General features: G+C 32.6%; 2 protein-coding genes and 1 long non-coding RNA gene across 6 annotated transcripts; all 3 read right to left on the bottom strand.

The window, feature by feature from the left end:
- Nucleotides 1-110: 110 nt before the first annotated feature.
- On the bottom strand, nucleotides 111-716 carry LOC145619836 (protein RGF1 INDUCIBLE TRANSCRIPTION FACTOR 1-like). Its single transcript, XM_081674528.1, has one exon. It carries the CDS (start codon nucleotides 714-716, stop codon nucleotides 111-113), a length of 606 nt encoding a protein of 201 aa, XP_081530654.1.
- Nucleotides 717-2,394: 1,678 nt separating this feature from the next.
- Nucleotides 2,395-8,970, bottom strand: LOC145619549 (mediator of RNA polymerase II transcription subunit 32-like). 4 transcript variants are annotated; one of them, XM_081674264.1, is made up of 3 exons: nucleotides 8,646-8,970; nucleotides 4,949-5,398; nucleotides 2,395-2,679 (listed from the first exon to the last, which is right to left on the bottom strand). In XM_081674264.1, the coding sequence occupies exon 2, from the start codon at nucleotides 5,381-5,383 to the stop codon at nucleotides 4,949-4,951; it is 435 nt and encodes a 144-aa protein (XP_081530390.1). In that variant the 5' UTR covers nucleotides 5,384-5,398; nucleotides 8,646-8,970; the 3' UTR covers nucleotides 2,395-2,679. The 4 variants fall into 4 exon arrangements, with proteins under 4 accessions (XP_081530390.1, XP_081530388.1, XP_081530387.1 ...); XM_081674262.1 differs by lacking the exon at nucleotides 8,646-8,970 and adding an exon at nucleotides 5,489-5,865 and having other exon boundaries at nucleotides 2,395-2,673; XM_081674261.1 differs by lacking the exon at nucleotides 8,646-8,970 and adding an exon at nucleotides 5,489-5,862.
- A 2,699-nt stretch (nucleotides 8,971-11,669) lies between these two features.
- On the bottom strand, nucleotides 11,670-12,842 carry LOC145621616 (uncharacterized). Its single transcript, XR_014108456.1, has 4 exons — nucleotides 12,723-12,842; nucleotides 12,173-12,199; nucleotides 12,027-12,088; nucleotides 11,670-11,703 (listed from the first exon to the last, which is right to left on the bottom strand). It is a non-coding gene; the product is annotated as an uncharacterized LOC145621616 (long non-coding RNA).
- Nucleotides 12,843-21,533: the final 8,691 nt, after the last annotated feature.

The following is a 21,533-nucleotide window of genomic DNA, read 5'->3' as shown; positions in this document are numbered from 1 at the left end:
TAACCGAGAAATGAAGTTACATTAGTACTAATATATTCAACCAAATTAACCCAAGAATCAGAATTGCTCAGCCAAATTAACCCAAGAATCAGAATTGTTAATGTGATTCATCAGAAAAAAGGCACTCTTTTTGGAACTCCTTTTCTGCTTCTCTTCCTCTTATTAGCATAAACAGAATTACCCTCAACACTATCAATTTCCAAAAAGCCCCTCTTCTTGTTGTTGCTCTTCATCTTCTTCTTCAAAGAAGCACCCACATTTTGTTGCTCCATGATAACCCTCATCGTATCGAGTTCTTCCCAGTCTTTACTGCACTCGACTTTGCACATAATTGAACAGAACAATGAAGAACTGCCAATGCCATATCCACAAGTAATACAACTCCCAGGAATTCCAATCAAATTATGATGCTTCTTAGATGATCTTGATTTAATAAAATATACCTTAGTACTATTAATGATGCGACATTGAATCTTAGTAGCATCCAAAATATGAGACCCTAAACTCAAAATATCTTTTTTTGTGTAGCAATACTTATTAGTATTCTTTTTTGTTCTAAAAACTCTGTGATCTTTATGCTCTGCTTCCACCTCTATTTCCGATAGCGAATTCCCGCAACAATTAACACAAAAATACGCCTTTTGTTGTTTTTTGCCTTGCATTTCAGTGTTGAATTCAGCATGAATTAAAGAAGACAACAATTGTGATTTCTCCATTTTCTTTATGTTTTCCTCTGTTTTTTTTTTGGTGTATTTTTTCTGTTATGTCGTTATTCTTATAGCTAATGGAGAAAAAGAAGGCTTGGCATTCAAGGTTCCTATTGTACAAAATAAGGAAAATAAATACAAGCATAATTTTTTTTTTTTTACAAAAAAAAAAAAAAAAAAAAATATAAATTAAAAAAAAAATAAATAAAAAAATTACAAGTAAAAAAATTTCATAGTGAAGTGTAATAAAGTTTAATTTTATCTTTTGTTAAACAAGTGTAATTTTCCCTCAAATATATTATCTTTTTGTAGTGTGTACTGTGTATATATATGATTATACGTCATTTACATTGAAATTAATGTGATTTATTTTTTTATTTTTATTTTTTTTATAATTGAATCTTGATGACTTATTGACTTATGAATTTTTATCCAAATAATTAAATGATACTCTGTAATAATTAAGAAAAACAAAATGTATGTTTCAAAAAAAAAAAAAGAAAAACAAAATGTGGTTTTTTTCTTAATGTAATTGTGACTATTTCTGATAAAATTTACGTATATATCTATGTTTTACAGTGGTTATTTTCCTTTTGTCTAATTAGTGTGATTTTTGGGGGAATTTAGTGGAACGATTTCATAAAAATTGTTAAATTGTAAATTAATTCCCTATTTACTACGTCGGTTTAAAAACTTAATCACACAATATTGTCCACGTAGGATTGGAAGAAGGTTTGGTTTTTTTATTTTATTTTATTTACAAAGAACCGCTAACGGTGATAGCGGTTATATACGTTATAAAACCGCTAACGTCGTTAGCGGTTCCTATATTAAGTTTTAACTTGTGGAGTTTTCTTATACAAGAACCTAATACAAGAACCGCTAACGACATTAGCGGTTTTATAAGTATAGAACCGCTATCACCGTTAGGGGTTCTTTGCCAAAAAAAAAAAAAAAAAAAATCCTACCAAACCTATGTAGACAATATTGTGGGAATAAGATTTTAAACAAACGCAAATAGGGAATTAATTTACAATTCAACAATTTTTAGGGAAATCTTCCGAACTTATTGTTTTTTTTTGTTTTTTTTGTTTTTTTTGGTTTTTTTTTTTTTTTTTTTTTTTTTTTTTTTTTTTTTTTTTTTGTGTAAGTAGGAGAATTGAGTGCTTTTTCAAATTAGAAACTTAGAATTGAACTAACCGCAGTTAGAAATTTAGAATACATACTAATATACTATGTGGTTATTTGTGTTGACTGAGAGATTTGAGACTTCAGGGAATTAGGAAATATTTTGCACATTGGTATTATCTTATGTAAAGTTGTCAAATGTTATCAAGTATTTGTTTTCCAATCTTATGGCCTCACAAAATTTAAGTAAATCATGGAGTGATATTTTGTCAAATAAATCTTTCCAAAAAATTTTCAAGTCCACGTACAAAGTACTCGTATTAAATTTTTTTAATTGCTAATTGTTTTTTTTCTTCATATTATTCAAATTAACACAAAATTACTTTTAGCTTTTTTTTTTTTTTTGGAATTTTTGTATTTTTGGGCAATAAACTCCCTCATAAATACTACGTACAAAAGTTCACTTTCTTGGTGTTACCGTTTAATTGAGCACAAGGGATATTGTTACTCTAGTAATTAAGCAAGTCATGTCAGATTATAATCAGGGAACACTGGTAGGTTGCATCAGTAATTCAGTATAGTTTCAACTTCATAATTGTTACCGACAAACAGATAAGAAAAATAATACACATTGCAAAAGCTATTGCAATTTGTGTAATACAACATATAGACACTACTAATTTAGTGAGATCTTCCTGTATTAATCTGTAAATTCTTCCCAGCATATCTAACAAAATTCTGCACAAACCAAAGCGCTGATGTCTCAACTGCAGCGTATTTGTTGTATCTACAAACACCATGACCTCTAACTTGTGAAAACATTAGTGTCTTCTTCGACCTGCCCCTTGAAGAAATGAAAGCACAATTATTAGGTTAAAAGATCCATTAGAGCTAAAAATTCCAAATTGAAATGGCGTAGCTCGTGCACAATGCCACGCAGAGGTTCTTTCTACCATTTTAACCAGGTCCCCTACTCCCCTACTATCATAAAGAAAGACAAGGAGTAGAATTATGCTTTTGACCAAAAAAAGTATCCTTTCAAATTCACTCAGGTGGACAGCAGAATAGCAGATACAGCCTACTAAGGTACCAGAATATACATTTATAACAAGAACAGAAGTATTCACGCTTCTCTCAGTTTACTTCTGCAATTACTTCTAAATTTAATCTTAGAACATAAGCTCGCTCATTGTGCGAATTTGGTACTGCTCCCATATCTCCTTTACTATTGAGTGCTATAAGCTTTATGCAGGTGACGACTAAAAAAAATAAAGGAGAAAATTTGCAGTCTTTAAGCTTTTAGTCTGCACTCCTCCTAGATAAGGATGCCCCGGTTTCAGCAATAACTCAATGAGTTCTCATAGAAAGATTATAGAAATTACTTCACCCCTTTTATTTGCTACGTGTGGGTTAAAAATGGTTTTACAGGAAAGTGAAAAAAATGGACAAATAAATGAGACTATGAGAGTGGGTGGGTCTGGGCCAACTTTTACAGAAAAAGTAGAGGAAACAATATTACCAGATAAACATGTTAAGTATTTAGTAAATGAAAGGAGATAGAGCACTTGCCTGAATGTGAACCTAAGGCTAGGAGTAGTTTCCTTCCTTTTCATTCAAAAAGGATTGCCCTAGTTGAATACATAGTGCAAGAATACCTCTCATACAGTGAGAAATAGGTCTCTACTACATATGTAATTCCTTTCAACTTTTGAATAATTCATCAAAAATGGTAAACATTCACAAGCCCAAACATAACTATACTATTGAGCTTGTGTCTTTGTCTTAGAGACTTGCTAACTGGAAAGCAAACCAACATGCTAAGTTCATCAGACACTCTAGCTCAGATTCTCAAATCCTTCTATTCCTTGATCAGGTCCTTCCAAAGTTCCAAGTCTTCCAACCCCCTCGAAGATTCATTCAATCATGCTAGACTCAATCCTATCAAATTTCTTCACCCATTTCCTTTTAGGTGTCCCCATGTTGGAAATGTTTCTGTTTACAAACTTAAGCAACCAAAAAAACTGTTTCGTAGACTTTGTGTTATAGGACTATCCATTGCAAGGTATGGGACTTGAGTCCCACATCGGTCATATGGGGGATTGACGTGGGATTTATATAGGACAATGGGCTCTCCTCCCCTTAAGCTAGCTTTTGGGGTGGCTCTCCTATTGTCCTATATCAATAATGTTATAGGACTATCTATTGCAAGGTATGGGACTTGAGTCCCACATCTGTCATATGGGGGATTGATGTGGGATTAATATAGGACAATGAGCTCTCCTCCCCTTGAGCTAGCTTTTGGAGTGGCTCTCCTATTGTCCTATATCACTTTCTTATCCAATTATCCTAAACATGACATTTTTGGGTGAAAAGGGCGGGGGGTGCTGGGGGCATGGCATAACAATCCAACAAAATGTTTTCTCCTCACTCCAGGCCCTAAAAAAACAATCTTCCCCACTAGGCGTCAAATTGTATATATAACCCATGGGAAATGGAGCAGCTCCCACTGTGCTCTTCATTGGACCTCATCATCAATATCGATAATAACAACCAAGATCTACAATCCTTTCTCAGAAATAATCAATGCAGAAACCTATGACACAATAAGCATGCATAAAAGTTGTATTCTCAACTATATACAGAAACAGCTCATCATTTGTATACAACAAAATATATTATTCATGGAGTCATGGGAGATTTTATCTTCCACAAAGTCCTCATGAGAAGATTTTCCTTTTTTATAAGATCTATGAAAGAATAAATCATCATTGATGAACTCAAATGTGAGATGGAAAATCTTATAACTGATACATGAAGCATCAACTGATGTAGGATAAGTGGATAACAGGTTCAGGCTATCGTTCCCTATTAAAGTTGTAATACCCCATCAGAGGCCTATTTGTACACAAGATCATAAGGAAGAACTATTAACTAATTTGAGCTTCCCAAAGTCAATAATTACCATTTAGTAATACATTTAATTAGTATCTCGATGAAAGTGCATCCATCAACGCTGCACAAAACCAGTGTTTAGGATCTCAAGTTCTCAAAGCACTATGCATTAGGTGTCTATGCTTCAAACAAAAAGACATAAAATTTCCAATCACACATACCTATTGAGCAGTATCCTCTGTGAACCTGGCATCAAAGGGAGCAGAAGAGTTGGGGTGGGACGACCCACCACTGCTTCCAGAACCCTGCTGCAATTCAATCACAAGCCATCTCACTGCTTTACTCATTTGTTCTAGCCTTACAGCACTTATGGGTGGAAGACCAGCAATAGCCTGGCCAGGCTTCCCAGCCACTGAGCCAGTGGCCTCATCCACCAAACACTCTGATCCTATTCTCAGCTTAACAGACTCTACAAACTCCTCAGCTTGATCACAAGCCACCCTAAATAGTTCCCAACGCTGTTTAAAGTTCTCCAGGGCAGTATCTGTAATTGGTGTTTTGTGACTTTCAGATGCTTCTTGTGCCTCTAAGACCCCAGCAGCAGCAGCAAGAAATTCTTGATATGCAGAATTTAGGGCATCTACAATATTGTCCATTGTCACAATCTTGACCTGCACACATGCACAATACCCCATTGTTATTTCACTAGCATGAGATTGGGTACAGGTAAGCAATTCAATAAAATCAGACAAAAAATGTACCACTTTCATGTATAATCGATTGTTTTGGTTCAGCAGAGATTAGTGAATTATGTAAGGTTCAAGGGGGAATTAGCTAATAGAGTAACAGCAGTGATTTGTTGAAATATGATCCGTAAAAAGATACTTCATTGCTCTTGACGGCAGCATGGATGCAAATCATGCAAAAATCTATATCAGTTTGGTTAGCTTTCAAGTTAGCTCATAAAAGCAACTATAATCCTAGTCACTCTCAGCCTCCCAACATGTACTGATATACAAGTAGTAGTCACATTGCTAATCTATATTCAATATTACATTACTACACTACGAATGTGACAACTATTTTCGGATGAAGGGAGTATATTGCATATACGACGGCCACTCGAGCCAATAAAATACTCCATTGCTTCCCACTGTCACCTAAAAACCATCTCTCCCAAAGCATAACCCAACTTGACATTCAAATTTTTTTTTTTTTTTTTTTTTTTTTTTTTTTTTTTTTTTTTTAAATGTTGAAGAAGAAGAAAAAAGTTACCTAACAAGGCAACGAGTTACAGTATTAAGATTCAAGTCAAATGAAAAACTCAAGGCAAGGGAATTTTGTGGGTCGGAGAACAGTAATGGGAAAAGAGTTTAATCCTCTTATCAGGGGAACTATTTTGCTACTCATGCCTCACTGAGTGAAGGCTTTGGTTCTCTAATTGGAATTAAGGGGTAATCCTAAAGGAGATGGTGAAGAAGTAAGTGGGCAAGATCATTCGAGTAGAAAGCAAGTGAAACGTACTACAGGTGCTGCTAGCTTAGTGCAGCATGTTCATTCACCAGATGAATATGGTATTCATAGTTGTGACAACCAGGGGTCTCCCCCTATGAGCTCATGGGAAGCCAAGAAGAGGAGCTGGAGGTTATAGATGAGACGAAGGGTAAGTATTCTGCAAATACCCCAAACAGATTTCAAGTGATGTTCAGCAAAAGGAAGAGGTACACTCTTCTATGGAAGTCACTACTGTCTCACCTAGTTAATCTATTACTAGCTCCAACAATCTCCAGTTTCAATGCAAGTCCAAGGGCGATTCTAGGTGGATAAGTCGACAATCAGCTAGAAAGAAAGCGTCTCGACAATGGAACGAGGGAAAGAGAAGACGTACGATCCCGAGGAGTGTTGTCCCTGCCATTTCTACTAACACGATTTCTAGTTGTAGGTCCCTTATTGCCAAGAAGTGGAAGAATGTTAAATATTTCTACCGTAAAAAGTTTGTTTCAAAAATTAGCTATGGTTCTTGTATTTCTAGCTTAACGTCTTTGTGTTAGTGTCATGAACTTGATTTTCAGTATTGGAAGTCTCTGCTAGTGTAGTGTCCATACCCACGAACTGGAAATATTTACCAGATGTAGTGGGTATGTAAGTTTATTTTAATGTATCAATTTCGCCGTTATCTAAAAAAAAAGGCAACAAGTTTTATGTGTGGCTAGCCAGTCCACATTCTTTAACCATGACCATGTTTGTTTATTGAGTAAAGGTCTATTCACTTCAGTTTAATTTCAGTTCACTTCACTTCATTTCGATCAGTTTAGCTCTTAATTTCCTTCTCTCATAAAATATTCATTTCAGCTCTATTCAGTCAAATTCATTTCATTTCAATTCAGTTTAGTTCAGTAAATGTGAATAGGTCCTAAAACATTGTTCTCTTCACCTAATTCACAATACATATTACACATTATATAATATCGAATTAAAATTGTAAGTCAATAAAATAAGTTAAATTCAACAAAAATAAGTTTTAATTAGGTTAAATACTTAAGGAAAATTTGTCAATTGTAGCCATTTAAAGTTTGTATTTTGTAAATTGCAGCCATTTAAAAAAAAATACAAATTGCAGCTCAAAAATTCTCATAAATTATAAATTGCAACCCAATTCAACTTTTTCATCGATTTACGAGTCGAAAAATATTCGGTTAAGGTTTTAAGGACCATTTTAATCCTTAATGATCCGAACTGAGCTCGGAATTATCAAAAATTAACGTAAGTGCCTCGTTTTGCATAAAAAAAGCATCAATTTGTGGGCAACTACTTTTTGCCGTAAAAACGAGGCACTTACATTAATTTTTTGTCAATTCCGAGCTCACTTTGGTCCCTTAAGATCTGAAATGGCCGCTTAAACTTTAACCGAACATTTTTCAACATGCAAGCCGATGAAAAATTGAATTAGGTTGCAATTTACAATTTATAACAACTTTTGGGCTGCAATTTGTAATTTTTTAAATGACTGCAATTTGCAAAATACTAACTTTAAATGGTTGTCATTTGCAAATTGAACATGGTTTCTTGTCCATTTTTTATACATATCGATAACATCATTTATTTAAAAATGTAACTTTATTTTGTGCATAAGAATTTCCTAATTCATTATACAAATAATACTAATAATAAAAAATTGATCGCATTTGTCTATTCGAGTAACTTCTTTTATTTTGTTTTAACAATCTATAACTAATACTAAAATAGCAACCGCTGGCATCACCCTATCCTAAAAATAGACACATGTCATGCTGTTATTAAATATCTATCTATAATCTATACTAAAATAGCAATTGCTGGCATCATCCTATCCTAAAAATAGACACATGTCATGCTGCTATTAAAAATTTTCCCTCAAAAACTATAAATGATATTTTCATTTTTTTTTTTTTAAATTCTCAGCTAGATTATTATTAGTATCGATTTTCGAAAAATAATCGATCTATATATTCTCTCTAACAATAATAAATTATCCTGTAACATTTTCTTCCACAGGGACCTCTTTTAGGCTTTCATTATTCAATTTTTCAGTGAGCTTTAAATTTTTTTTTGAATATTTGATGTATTAATATTTGTTTTTGGATTTTTTTTTTTTTTTTTTTTTTTTTTTTTGTGTTTTGAATTATGGTATGAAAAAATAAACAAATTTAGAAAATTTTATTTGTTCAAATCATGCATCGCATGAGACTAATCTAGTTATTAATAAGAGAATAACTTTACTTCTTTTTTTTTACAAGAATAGCCATGTAACACCTTTCTATAATCACGCTTGCTAACGCATGTTTTTAACGATTAATATCTTTAATTATCAACATTGTAAAATTATAAAAAGTGGATATTAATAAAATATACATAAAAACGATTCAAACAAGATCTCACATGAATATGTTTTATCGTATCTACGAACCACAAAAGCGAGTCAAAGCGTGTTGTGTGAATAATGTAAAAGTCAAACGGTGTCAACTGAAAAAAAAAACGGAGGAAGTATATGTGAAGTGGTTAGACTATCATTATTCTAGCTACTAATCCTAAATCTATAAAAATTGTGAACTCTTTAAAATTAAATAAAAAATGAAGAAGAACAACAATAACTATTCCAAGTAGCTTCACATAACGAGGAAATACAAGTTGATATCGCATATCAACCAAACTTGTTGATATAGGGGCGGCATTGTCTTTTCACAAATTAAATGGGGGTAAAATCGGGCAAAAAAATCTTGGCCTTAGACATCCCGTTCTTCATTGCCCATTTTGAGAGTTAGCAAAGTTAACGACAAGTTAGTCCTAAATCTCAATTCCTTTCCCACAACAATGGGAGCTTCGATTCATTTCAGTCAAGGGATGGAGGGATAAATTGTGCAGAGCAAGACAGAAAACAATGGAGGAGTGAAACACCTACCCTTTGTGGTTAATTATACCCTACTTTCTCCATTATTCTTAGGGTTTTACGACTCAGCGACGAAGCCGTCGGTAATGGTAGTGTTTGAGCTGAGAATACCACCTTGTACTTTGAGTATGGAGGCGCGTTGGGTACGGTTGATGAGCGATTGGGCGTGACAGAGGTCGGTGGAAATTAATGAGACAGAAGAGAGAGAATGCTTGTGAAGGAGAGAGGTGGGTCTTCAATTTTGGCTTCGTTCCTCCAATGTCGAATGAATTTGGGTCTTCTCTTTTGGTCGTGTTCCTCCATTGTCAAAGGGAGAAAGGTGGGATTGTGGGTCTTGTGGTTTCTTTCCTCCAATGTTTGTCAAAGGGAGAGAGGTGAGGACAACAAAGTCAAATAACGGGGTCCAACTTAGTAGAACCATTAAACAATCAATATATTCCAAAAAGCAACTTTTATAATGATTTCAAAAATGCCATTATATCAACAACTTTCGTTGATATGCAACATCAATGGGGACAGCCTCTCAGATAACTTTCATCACTATTTTTGCTTTGCGAGTTTGATATATCTCGTGTAATGCTCATGGTTCATAATTCTCGCTGAGAATCACTTTACTGATCGATGAGATATACAAATCCATCAAAACATCTATGAGGCAACTTTCAAGCTTTTTATCCTTGAAGCCATCTATCAACCGTACGTATTTTCTTAAGGATAAAGAAAATAAAATATTAAAGTACTTTATACTTTGTTTCGATAGAAGGAAATTAAATAAGAGAAGAGGAAAAGGAGGAGGAAAAATTTTCTTGTTTAAGTAAAGGATTATCGGGGGGCCGGGGAGGGGGGGGGGGGGGTGGGGAGGAAGGGGATTGATAGGAAATGAGGGATTGCTGAGGAGGTTCGAGGTTAAAGTGGAGCTCACCTTTCCCCCTCCTGTTTCTCTTCTCTAACCATCCTCGTCTTTCCCTTCCCTTCATTTCCTTCCTTCTTTGCTATTCAAAAAAACATTTTAAGATAAACTAATATGTTTAAAAAAAAAAAAGAAAAAGAAAGAAAGAAAAATACTATCTCTTATAATGTTCATTCTACTATCACTTATTATAAATACATAGTGATTAATAAATGAATATAAGTGAGTGTAGGTCGAATAAAGTAAGAGACAATGTAACAAAGTGAGTTTGTGTAAGAAAAAGGTGAATAAATGAAAATAGTATAATAAGTTGCTATTATGTGGAGTTGAAGGGGTAAGATGGTATTAGGGGTATGCCTAGGGATGTCAGTGGGGCGGGTCAAGTAGGAGACCCACCCCATCCCCGCCCCAGTGGGGTGGATATGGGTCTCGATTTGGCGGGTGGTGGGGCGGGGATGGGGATTAAAAACCATATTCGCCATGGGTGATAGGGCGGGGGTGGATTTTAAGTTGTACCCGCCCCATCCCTGCCCCACCCGCCCCACTTCGTACCCGCCCCATCCTCACCTCATACCCACATCTATATATCTTTTAAAGCAAAATTACACATTTTTTATAAAATAATTAATTACGTGAAATACAACATTAATTATAATACTGTGTACGACACTTATATTATAACACAAAAATGTTTGTAGAATGTTTTATTTTATAATTCGTATTAATTATGTAGGATTGTATATTTGAGATAAAAAGATTAGGTGGATCTTGGGTGGGGATGGATATCCAAGTGGGGGTGGGGCGGGGATGGTTTTGGAGTTGTACCCGGTAGGGCGGGGATGGGGATGAAAATTAAAATAAATAAAAAAATAGGAAAAACCTAAACTACCCAGCCACCACCCCCGCACCACCCCCGCGCCACCACCCCCTTCCCCCCACCTCACCGCACCCCTCCCCGAAACCACCAGCCGCGTCGCACCACCACCCCTAGCCACCGGAACCCTTCCCCTCCCTTTCCCGCAACCGCCTCGCCCCCAAAAACCACCAAACCCAAAGTTGTTATGGTCAATCGGGTTGATAGCCACCTGCATCACATAATGATTGCTTCCAATGAAGGTTCGAGTACAAACCCAGTCGTTCTCCCAATCCCAAAGCTTGATTTGTTTGTCATCGGACGCGGAGATCACATATGGAAGAGTGGGATGAACAACAGTACAATGTGCCTCACATAATCATCATGCGCTATAAACTCCTTCACCTTCTCTATACACACGGATCATTTTGTCATCGCTTCCTATTACTATCCAATCCTTTTGTGCTACAAATATTGCTGATCTCACTGTTATAATTAACACATTGCTACTTTATTAACAAGAGATAAAATATATAGAGTACCAAATAAAAGTTTGATACACCCGGGTATATATAATAGACTCTTGGGGAAAATCAATGACATGCCTGGTACATTGGTAGCAACCTCGAATGATTTCTCCATGCTCTGATAGAAAAAAGATCAGAAATATAATAAATAAGTTGTAAATGTCAAACAGAAAGTAAAATAGCAAAAGAATTAATATTAATTAAATGATACATCTCGATTATTACCTTTGACTGTTCCTGAGTAAAGACCAACCAAGACCCTGCATATTTTAAGGGATTATGATTTTTTTTACTAGATGGATATATTTTAGTTTCATCTATATATTGATTATAGGGGCTTGACCTTCGTGCTCACCAAAAAAAAATCTATATATTGATTAAAGTATGTCAATGCCTTTTAACATGCTACGAATTTTTACTGTCTAATTCTAAATACGAAGTATATAAAATTCACTTACCTTTTATATGCGTTTTTATAAAGACCAAATTAAAAAAAATAGTTTGTTTTGTTGATTCATTGAAGATATGGTGAGCTATACATGTCACACAAGTTAAATAGAATGGTTGAAAATCGTTAAATTACCATGGCTGCACTGGGTGAAAGTCCAATGACTTTACTCTAGCGGATTTTTGAGTGAATTCAACCTGAAAATTGTATTAAGGCTTACAAATTGCATAAAATAGAGATTATGAAAATTTAGATTATTTTTTGTGAAAAAGATGTATTACCTGGAATTCATTGTTGTTGATGAGAGACTGCCAAAAAAAAAAAAAAAAGGAAAGAAAAATACATATGTAGGTTAGATTAAAGGCACAAATGTAGATTAATATACGAAATTTCATTCAACTTTGACTCAAAAGAAACATAGAGTTACATAAGAATTTGATTATTTCAAGCACTCAATAATTTAAAATATGACACGACTTTACAATTAATAAATTATTAATTTATTATACTTATATTTGTGGTATATAATGATATCAATTTTACTCTGATCTCTATTACTTGATATATTATTGGACATAGTAAAAGTTTCTTAGAACATAATATGATAATAATTGACTAAAAAAAAATGATCTTTTAAAGAGTTAAGATGAGACTTTTTTAATCTCCATCCAAAACCGAAAAAAAGCCTTGTTGAAAAGGAATAAGACTGCATAATATAGGTTACCAACTTACCATATCATTTTATTTCTTCTTATTAAAAACAAAAAAATAAAAAAAAAATTAAAAAAAAAACACATAGAAGAATTAAGATGCATTTTAAATTACTCGTACCATTTTTATTTCTTGAAGGTGGAAAAAAACTTGAAAAATTCTTATTTTGAGTTCACAATGTTATAGGAGAAATGAGAAATAGTAGAAAAAATGTATTGCATGAAGTTGCAACAAAGTAAGATGGCTATTTATACTATTTATCACGACGACAAGAATATGAGTTTTAAAAAATAAGGTAACTTATTATTGTCATCATCCAATATACTTCTAACCGTTGGATTAGATTTTTGTAAAAATGAAGGGTGGATATTCAATCGTGTGATGCATTAAATGTGCCACCCTAATAAAAGAAAGGAAAAGTCTTTTTAGGCTCCTTTGATATATATTCGAATGTTTCACACCTAATAATCCAGCTATATTGTTGTCAAAAAAAAAAAAAAAAAAAAAAAAAATAATAATAATAATCCAGCTATATGATTACACTCATATTACACCAATTATTTTGATGTTTATACCATTCGCATATGAGATGCATTTTTACCATTTTTTTTGGTCAATACATAGCTCGTGCGTAGCCAATCTAATATATATATATAAATAAAGTAGGTATTTTTGGAGAGTATTGGGAGCGCCACATAAGAAAAGGTATATTTTCGACCAATTAAAAATTAGATTTCTATTTTATTTTAGAATTAAAAAAAATCACTTGCCACCTAAACAAAAGTGACGAATGAAATTTTAAATTTTTGCCACGTAGGTAAAAACGACGAATAGTAATTTATTAGGATTTTAATTATTTAAGAACACTAAATTTTATCATTTTTATTTGTTACAAAACTAAAAATTATCTTTAGATATTAGGATTTATATTATTTAAAAAACTAAAAATTATATTTTGATATTTAAAAAATATAAATTATCATTTGATGTTAATGGTTTTATGTAAATATATGATGATATGATATTTTCATACAAAATTTTTAAAACTTATAATGCAAGAAAACAATTAAGATATCACCAAAGAAATATTTATATACAAAATGTATATAAAAAATCGTACATCGCTCGCCACATAAGCAAAAGTAATATTTCGACCAATGAAAAATTAGATTTATATATTAATTTAGAATTTAAATTTTCAGTCACCATTTAAGAAAAAATTAACAAATGAAATTTGAGAATTGAAAACAAAAAATAGTAATTTAAGATTTAGATAATGAAAAAAAACAAAAATTATTAACAAATAATTAGAAATTAAAAAATATATTTTGATTTAATGATTTTATCTAACTATCCGATGAATGAGATAATATTTATTTCAATTTTTAAATTCAAGTTCTATATACGTAAAATTTGAATAAGAATAATTTAAAACTTAACAAAATATTTTATCTTAAATTAATGTTAGAATAACAGAATAGAAAATAAAAACAAAAAAAATTAAGAAATTACAAAAAAATATACAAAAATGAAATATTTAAAAACCGTGCATCGCACGGGCTTACATCTAGTAATAATAATAATAATAATAATAATAATAATAATAATAATAATAATAATAATAACAATAATAATAATAATAATAATAATAATAAATAACTCCAATTTTTATTAAAAAAAATACTACTTCAATAATAATTAATACAATCAAAATTTATATACTTATCAATGTTACCCTAAATATAAATAATTAAATATTAGAAAAAAAATATATAAAATACAAGTAATTTATAACGATGATATTATGCAATTAAATTAGTTTGGCCAAGTAAATTATTAGCTTAGCTAAGCTAATTTGCTTGAAAAAACTTGCTAAAGGAAAATGCTAAAAGTAAATTAGGGCATGCTCATATTTACTAAACTAAGCTGATTGGAGCTAAACTGAACTGAACTTAAATTAAGCTAAAAATGAAAAAGCTCTTAGTACTTAAGTTGAAAACAATAAATTAATAATTTAAATAGTACGCTAATAGCTAGCTTGACCATTGAGACTCAAACTAGCTAGAAAGATAATTAGCTTAAAAGCTTATGTAGCATGACAAACTAATTTGACAATTAGCTTGCCATTAGAGTTGCTATATTACAATGCTTGAGCCAAAATTTTCATTTCTACAAATAACTTATACTCAAAATAACTCCATTATTCTAGAATGAAAAGGAAAAATAATACTAAGTATAAATTAAATTGATGTTCTATTTACGAAGTGTGAAGCAAACTGTCCCTAGAAATTCATTTCCTTTAAAATACCCGTTTTGCTCTTTTTAAAACTCGAAATAGGAAAATCTAAGACATTACGGCCACCGTGAAAACGGCTAAGGCAATTATCAAAAACACACGGCGGAAGACTAATTTTGAAAACATTCAAAACAAGCCAACTTAAAAAGTCAACCAAACGAAAGTAAGTCAAACTAAAGTCAAACAAAGTCAACCTAACACTTGGAACCATTGTAGGCCCTTATTGAAAACCAAACCAACTTAAACCTTTGTGTTAGTATCACAAACACAGTAATAAAATAATTAAAGCAATGAACCACATCATAAACAAGAAAACTAAGCATGATTCGCTCTTCACTCATGCCCATCATGAATATGCTTTATCACCTGAAAAGCTTCTCTCTACTTGTCTCCACTACTCTCCTTTAAAAATGGGTCATCATAGGGCCAAAGTAAAGACAAGACCAAACAAACATACAAACACACAATCAGCAAAGCTAAGTATATAAGCGTAAATAAAACACACTAACATGCTTTTACCCTATCATCACACAACTTACCTGTTGCACCTGTTTACAAGCATACAACATATAACATGACCCTCAACTAAATAACTAATTTATTTATTCATCTGGTTACGCATCGAACAGGTTTCCCTAAAGATGGGCATGGGCCGTGCCGGCACGCGGGCGGCACGGGCCCGGCACGGCCCAGCACGGCACGGTCGCCGACACGGCACGGCACGGTGGCCCACCTGTGGGCCGTGCCGTGAACAAAAATCTGGGAATCGACACGGGCACGGCACGAGGCACGATGGCCGACCCGTGGGTCGGCACGCCGGCACGACACGTGGCACGGCCTGGCACGACACTAGTAATTTAATTTAATTTAATTTTTATTTTAATTTTTATTGTTGTTTTTTGCTAAATTAATAAAATTATTTATATAAACTTAAACATAATTAGATAAATAATTTATATAACCTTAATTAAAATAAAGTTGTTCAAAAATAAAATAATTAACATTAACATAAACATAAATTAATAACATCATTTATATAAAATTAAGCTGTACTTAAAAATATTTATATATTGTTTTTTATTTACGTTCATTTTTGTAAAAAAAAAAGTGGCACGGTTTGGCCCGCGGCCCGGCACGGCACGGCCCGCCAGGCACGTGGGCCGTGCCGTGTCGTGGGCTGGGTGTGCCAAATTTAGGCACGGCACGGCCCGCCGCGGAGCCACCACGGCACGGCACGCCCACCACCGCGGCACGGCACGGCTCGTTGCCCATCTTTAGGTTTCCCCTTAACCTGCCCCAATAAAGGGGTACTAACACAGGAGCTAACCGTGTCAGTATAAAAGAACCACTCGTAAGTGGCGGAATTCCTGCGCATAATAAAAAGGAATATATAGCGTCCTTGACAGGGTAAAGTCGTATCCCCTACTCAAAAGTAATTACCTAAATCTAAAGTAGATAGGGAAGTAGGGTCGAATCCACAGAGAAACTGGTCTTTCTACTCCTAATTAATTAATATAATCTAAATTATTAAGTAACCAATTTGTTGTTATGGAAAAGTATTAAACTACGAAGAATAAGTTTAAGGGGAAGATTAATAATAAAGAAGACTAGGGTATAGGTTCACCAATAAATAATACTCCGGGGTAAAGCATAATAATCAACCATTAACATTGCATAGATAACATGGATCTAACAGGCTCTCGCAATTTATTAGATCTAAGTCTTAATGAAATTAGCCTATAATATTAAATTAACATCTGCTCGATTCATCAATTCAATATTGCTATACTTTCACAAGCCATAATTGTAAAGCATTAAAACGATTCAGTAAGATAATATCATGCAATATCAATAATCAATAATCGTCAATCATCAATGCAACAATTAACCAGATCATAAAGGGCTCTCGCTACGTATTACGATCACAGGATTAATCTACCGGTATTAAATCTCATCTCTCGAATCTCGACTTAACCATTTATAAATTAATCTGCCTATTGACACTAGACCTAAACATCAATTCTCATCTCTCATATCTTGAATTAATATTGTCAAACTCATGCATAAAATATCTGCGCAAATCTAGTCACAGAGTATTAAATCAATCAATAGGAAACTAATCTAACATTGATAATTAACAACAATAAATTGCCCCTTCATATTATTCATGGATCCCCATAAACCCTAGAAAGTGAACTACTCAGATATAATTAAATCTAAACTAAGCAAAGCAATTAAACAAGACATGAGGAATTGAAAGGAAGAAATTACTGAAATTAATTAAATAGAAATCGTACCAAGACGGGCGAATTACAAAGTAATCAAGAACAAGGGAAAAGTAGAAAGAAAAGTCTAGAGAGAGAAAAATACTAAGTAGAGAGAGAAAGTAAAAGGGAAAGAGTCACTCCCAATTATAATCCTAAAACGTACTTAAACAAAAATCTAACAACTCCTAACTAGAAGCTAAGTGATTCGTCAAACTCAGCTCCCCAGAAACACGCGCCCGATCGGGCGCGCCTTTATGCTCGCACTCCCTTGCTGCGCACTTCGCCCGATCGTGATAAGTCTTGCCCGATCGGGCGCGCCTAGGCCACGCATGGCCTTGGTTGCTGCTGCATCGCCCGATCGGGCTAAGTCTTTCCCGATCGGACCCTTGTGGCTCCCCGAGGCTTGGACTTTGATTGGGCTCGACTCCTCGGCCTAATCCGAATCTCCTCTTCGAGTCTTGAATACTCGGTCCAAACCTCGGTATTCCAAATACCGAGCCCTTAATCACCGGCTCGATGGCTCTAGCCGGCCTTGGGCTTCAACGATGGTCGTGCTCCTCCAATGCTCGAAGTTGCTTCATAAAATTCTGGGAAAATGCTCCAAAGGTGCAATTCCCTACAAAACTCAACCAAAACTACGAAAACACTAGAAAACACATATTAGTAATAAAAGTGGCTCTAAAGAGCCAAAAACACTACTAATTATGACCAAGGGACGGGGGTAAAATACTATATAAAATAGACATATCAGTCCTATACTCCCAATATAAGTTATAGTCAAATATAAAGTCGCATAACTCCCCCATATGTTCATACTCAAGGTATATACGTTCCAAGAGTTTTGGTGTGTAATCTCTTTCACTTTACGTTGCTTTACATATTATTAGACTTGGTGATGATTCTCAAATCATAACACAATCAATCATTATAATTATTTAAACAATCAAACATACCAATTTAATTCTCGAGTAATTAGTGACCACATAATATTTAATGTAGAATAAACCTCGGTGTCAAAAACACCTTAAACGCATATTGCACCACAATTCCTATCCCTCAGTATTAGAAACACCTTAAGTGCACTAAGGGCCTGTTCTCTTACGTTGAAATTCAGTCCAGTTCAATTTAGTTCAGTTCAGCTCAATTCAGTTCAGTTCAGTTCAGTTCAGTTCAGTTCAGCTCCTAATTTCCTTCTCTTATAAAATATTCATTTCAGTTCAGTCCAGTACAGTTCAGCTCAGTTCAGTGCAGTTCAGTTCAGGTGAGTTCAGTCAATGAGAACAAGCCCTAAGACAACAAAATATAATTTATTCCTCGTGTTCAAAGACACTTAATTAGCTCCTTTCTCATGCTTATAGTATCAATAAAAATTATATGAACTGTGATAATTTATTTTCTATATTCCAAACCAAATTAAATATGTAGTTTAATTATACATGATCTCTATCATGCCAATAATAAAAGTGTGGTTTATATCCAACATGCCAAATTAATTATTTTCAGTCATCAATCCATCACAAATAATCCATGCTTTATAATTCAATAACCAATATCAACCAAATCACATATTCCAATCATAATCTAGCAAGATACTACTTGGAATTAATTAATCAAAGCCTAGCATGTTCCTATATCATCAAATATATGCCAAATACGTTAATGTACATTGAATACGATCTTTAAATCGCCACGACTATATGAAATCACTCACTTGGAAATTTCCTACAATCCAAATCATAAAGAGGCATTAATATCTACTCCTCACAAATTTCTAGCAATATTTGCACTCATTAAATCACTCATAAATTAATTAAAACAAGCTGAAAATAATTTAAAACCTCTTACTTTAATCCCAATTAATGAGTAATCACAAATCCCTTCAAGAAACTCAATTATGGCTTACTAATCAAATTTTCAGCTTTATTAAATCATTAAAACTTGTTGTAAATATGTTTTAAAACACCCAAATCAAATATTTAAACCATCCATAATCAAATTCCATCATCATAAAATAATTTAGAAACCTAGGGTTTTCAATTTGGGGCTTTTTAATTCAAAAACAAATCTCAAAATTAATTTGCATAATACTTAAATTCAAACATAAGAGAATCATCAATAAACCCAAAAATAATAATTAGATTAAGGATTAAAGCAAAAGAATTTAATAATTATATATTTTTTAAATAGGCGTGCGCCGAGCAGCAGCCTTGACACCACAGCCGGTTGTTGTCGCACTGCTGGTGGCGCCGACGCCTGCTGGTGGTGCGGCGGCCGTCCGGCGTGTGGTGGTGGTGGCCGGTGGTGGTGCTAAAGAAAAACAAAGGGGAAGGGGAAATAAGAGAGAGAAAGGGAAAATAAGAGGAAAGAGAGAATAAATTACCTTTGGGTATTCTCCACTCTGGGCAAAGTTTAATTTGCCCATGTGTTGAATATTTATACCCCTTTTCTCTAGTTTCCCTCCTACACTTAAATTCCCTTCCTACCCTTACTAGTCCCTTTCCTATTCAAACTTGTATTTGACTTTGACTTTAAAAACTTCCTTTTATAAAATCACATGCCCCAAAATATATTCTAAAATTATAAAATAAAGCATTTCCAAAATTATTAAATAAATAAAAATACCATAAATAATTCATTTTGAATGATTTAAATACTTTACAAAATACTTACTTAAATTAAAATACGTATAAAAATACGGGGTATTACACAAACAAATGACGTAATTTATTTGTTTTTAGTTTTTAAGGGTTTTTTTTTTTTTTTTTTTTGGGAGAAACTTTTATTTTTTTTGAGAAACTAGTTTTGAAGAATATACTTTCTCTATTCTGTTTTAAATGCAATACTTCTCATTATTACATGCTTATCAATACATTAATTAAATCATTACTATCATTAATTACTAATATGAAAAAACTTATGGCCGTGTATGGCGAAAATTTAAAAGGTGAATCTAATTGTGTTAGCTAATTTTGGCTAGATGATTGATTGTATTAATGGATTTGACTAACTTATGCTATTAGCTGATTTGTATAAAAGTGTTTGGTAAATAGTTGATTGCTTAAAGTTGTTTGAGTATGTGAAATGACCATGGTAGGTAGTTAGTTGAAATATGAATATAAATTAAATAGGGGTATAAGTGTCATTTCACCTTAAGGTATGGAATAAATAAATGAAAAACCTCTTAAAAGGAGATTTTTATAAAAGAGCTTATTTATTGGAACAAGCTCTTTAAATAAGCTTTCCACCAAGCACTTTAAGGCCTATGTTCACTTCAAATTAAAATAGTAATATTCAGTATAGTAAAAATAAGTTTAATTTAGTAAATTTAATTTCATTTTAGTAAAATTAATTTTAGTTCAGTAAAAATCAATAACTTTATAAAAAAAATATAATAAAGAATTAGTGAAAATAATTTCTATTTAGCAAAAATAATTTCAGTGTAGTAAAATTAATTTAAGTTCAGCAAAAATAATTTCAGCTCAATAAAATGAATTTCAATTCAGCAAATATATGGTGAAATGAATAGAGCCTAAATTAGCTTATTTATAGTGAATAAGTTAACATTGGTTAAATAAACCAATTTCACTTAAAGAAGCTAATTACTAAACACAACTAATAAAAATTTAGTATTAATAAACTACAATGTACGACCTATTCTCTTCAGCTTAATTTTAGTTCAGTTTAGTTCAGCTCTAATAAGTTTAGTTTAGTTTAGTTCATCATAATTTCCTTATCTCATAAACAATTTATTTCAGCTCTATTTTGTAATACCTCGTATTTTAGAAACGTATTTTCTAATTAATTAGTATTCTCTTAAAAAGGGTATTTTTAATAATTTATTTTACTATTTGGATTTTGGAGCCAAAATGATAATAAAATTTTGGTGCCAAAAGTATTTTAAAACTCAATTATTATTTTTGGATTTTGGATAAGATTTACTATCCATTTATTTTATTCTAAAAACCGGATTATTTATATATATTGGATATTCTAATTAAACAAAATTATATGTTATTATTTATTTAAAAGGACCGAAAATTCCTAAATTATTTATTATGATTTTGGATTTTCTATGTGTAGAAAATCTAATTTTCTTAGTTATTTTATTTACTGAATAATTGGTATTTTCTTAATTAATTATTTTATATAATAAATATTATTTACACAATTATTTTTAATTTCTTAAAACTAGCAAATTAATTCCCTAAATATCTAAAGGGTGGTCCGAAAATATGAGCTTAGGAAAGCTCAAATTTTTGGCCACCATGATGGATTTTTGGGTGATTTATTTTAGTAAATTGTATTTTTAATTATCTCCTCAAAATCTCTTATTTTCCTTAATTTCTATTTTCCATCTCACAAAGATTT

The sequence above is a fragment of the Chenopodium album genome, chromosome 27 (genome assembly GCF_948465745.1).
Source record: "Chenopodium album chromosome 27, dcCheAlbu1.1, whole genome shotgun sequence".
Taxonomy (NCBI): Eukaryota; Viridiplantae; Streptophyta; class Magnoliopsida; order Caryophyllales; family Amaranthaceae; genus Chenopodium; species Chenopodium album.
This window is presented reverse-complemented; position numbering and strand designations above follow the sequence as displayed.

Bases quoted from the DNA above. Each gene is read 5' to 3' on its own strand.
- LOC145619836 (XM_081674528.1), bottom strand. From the start codon at position 716: ATGGAGAAATCACAATTGTTGTCTTCTTTAATTCATGCTGAATTCAAC.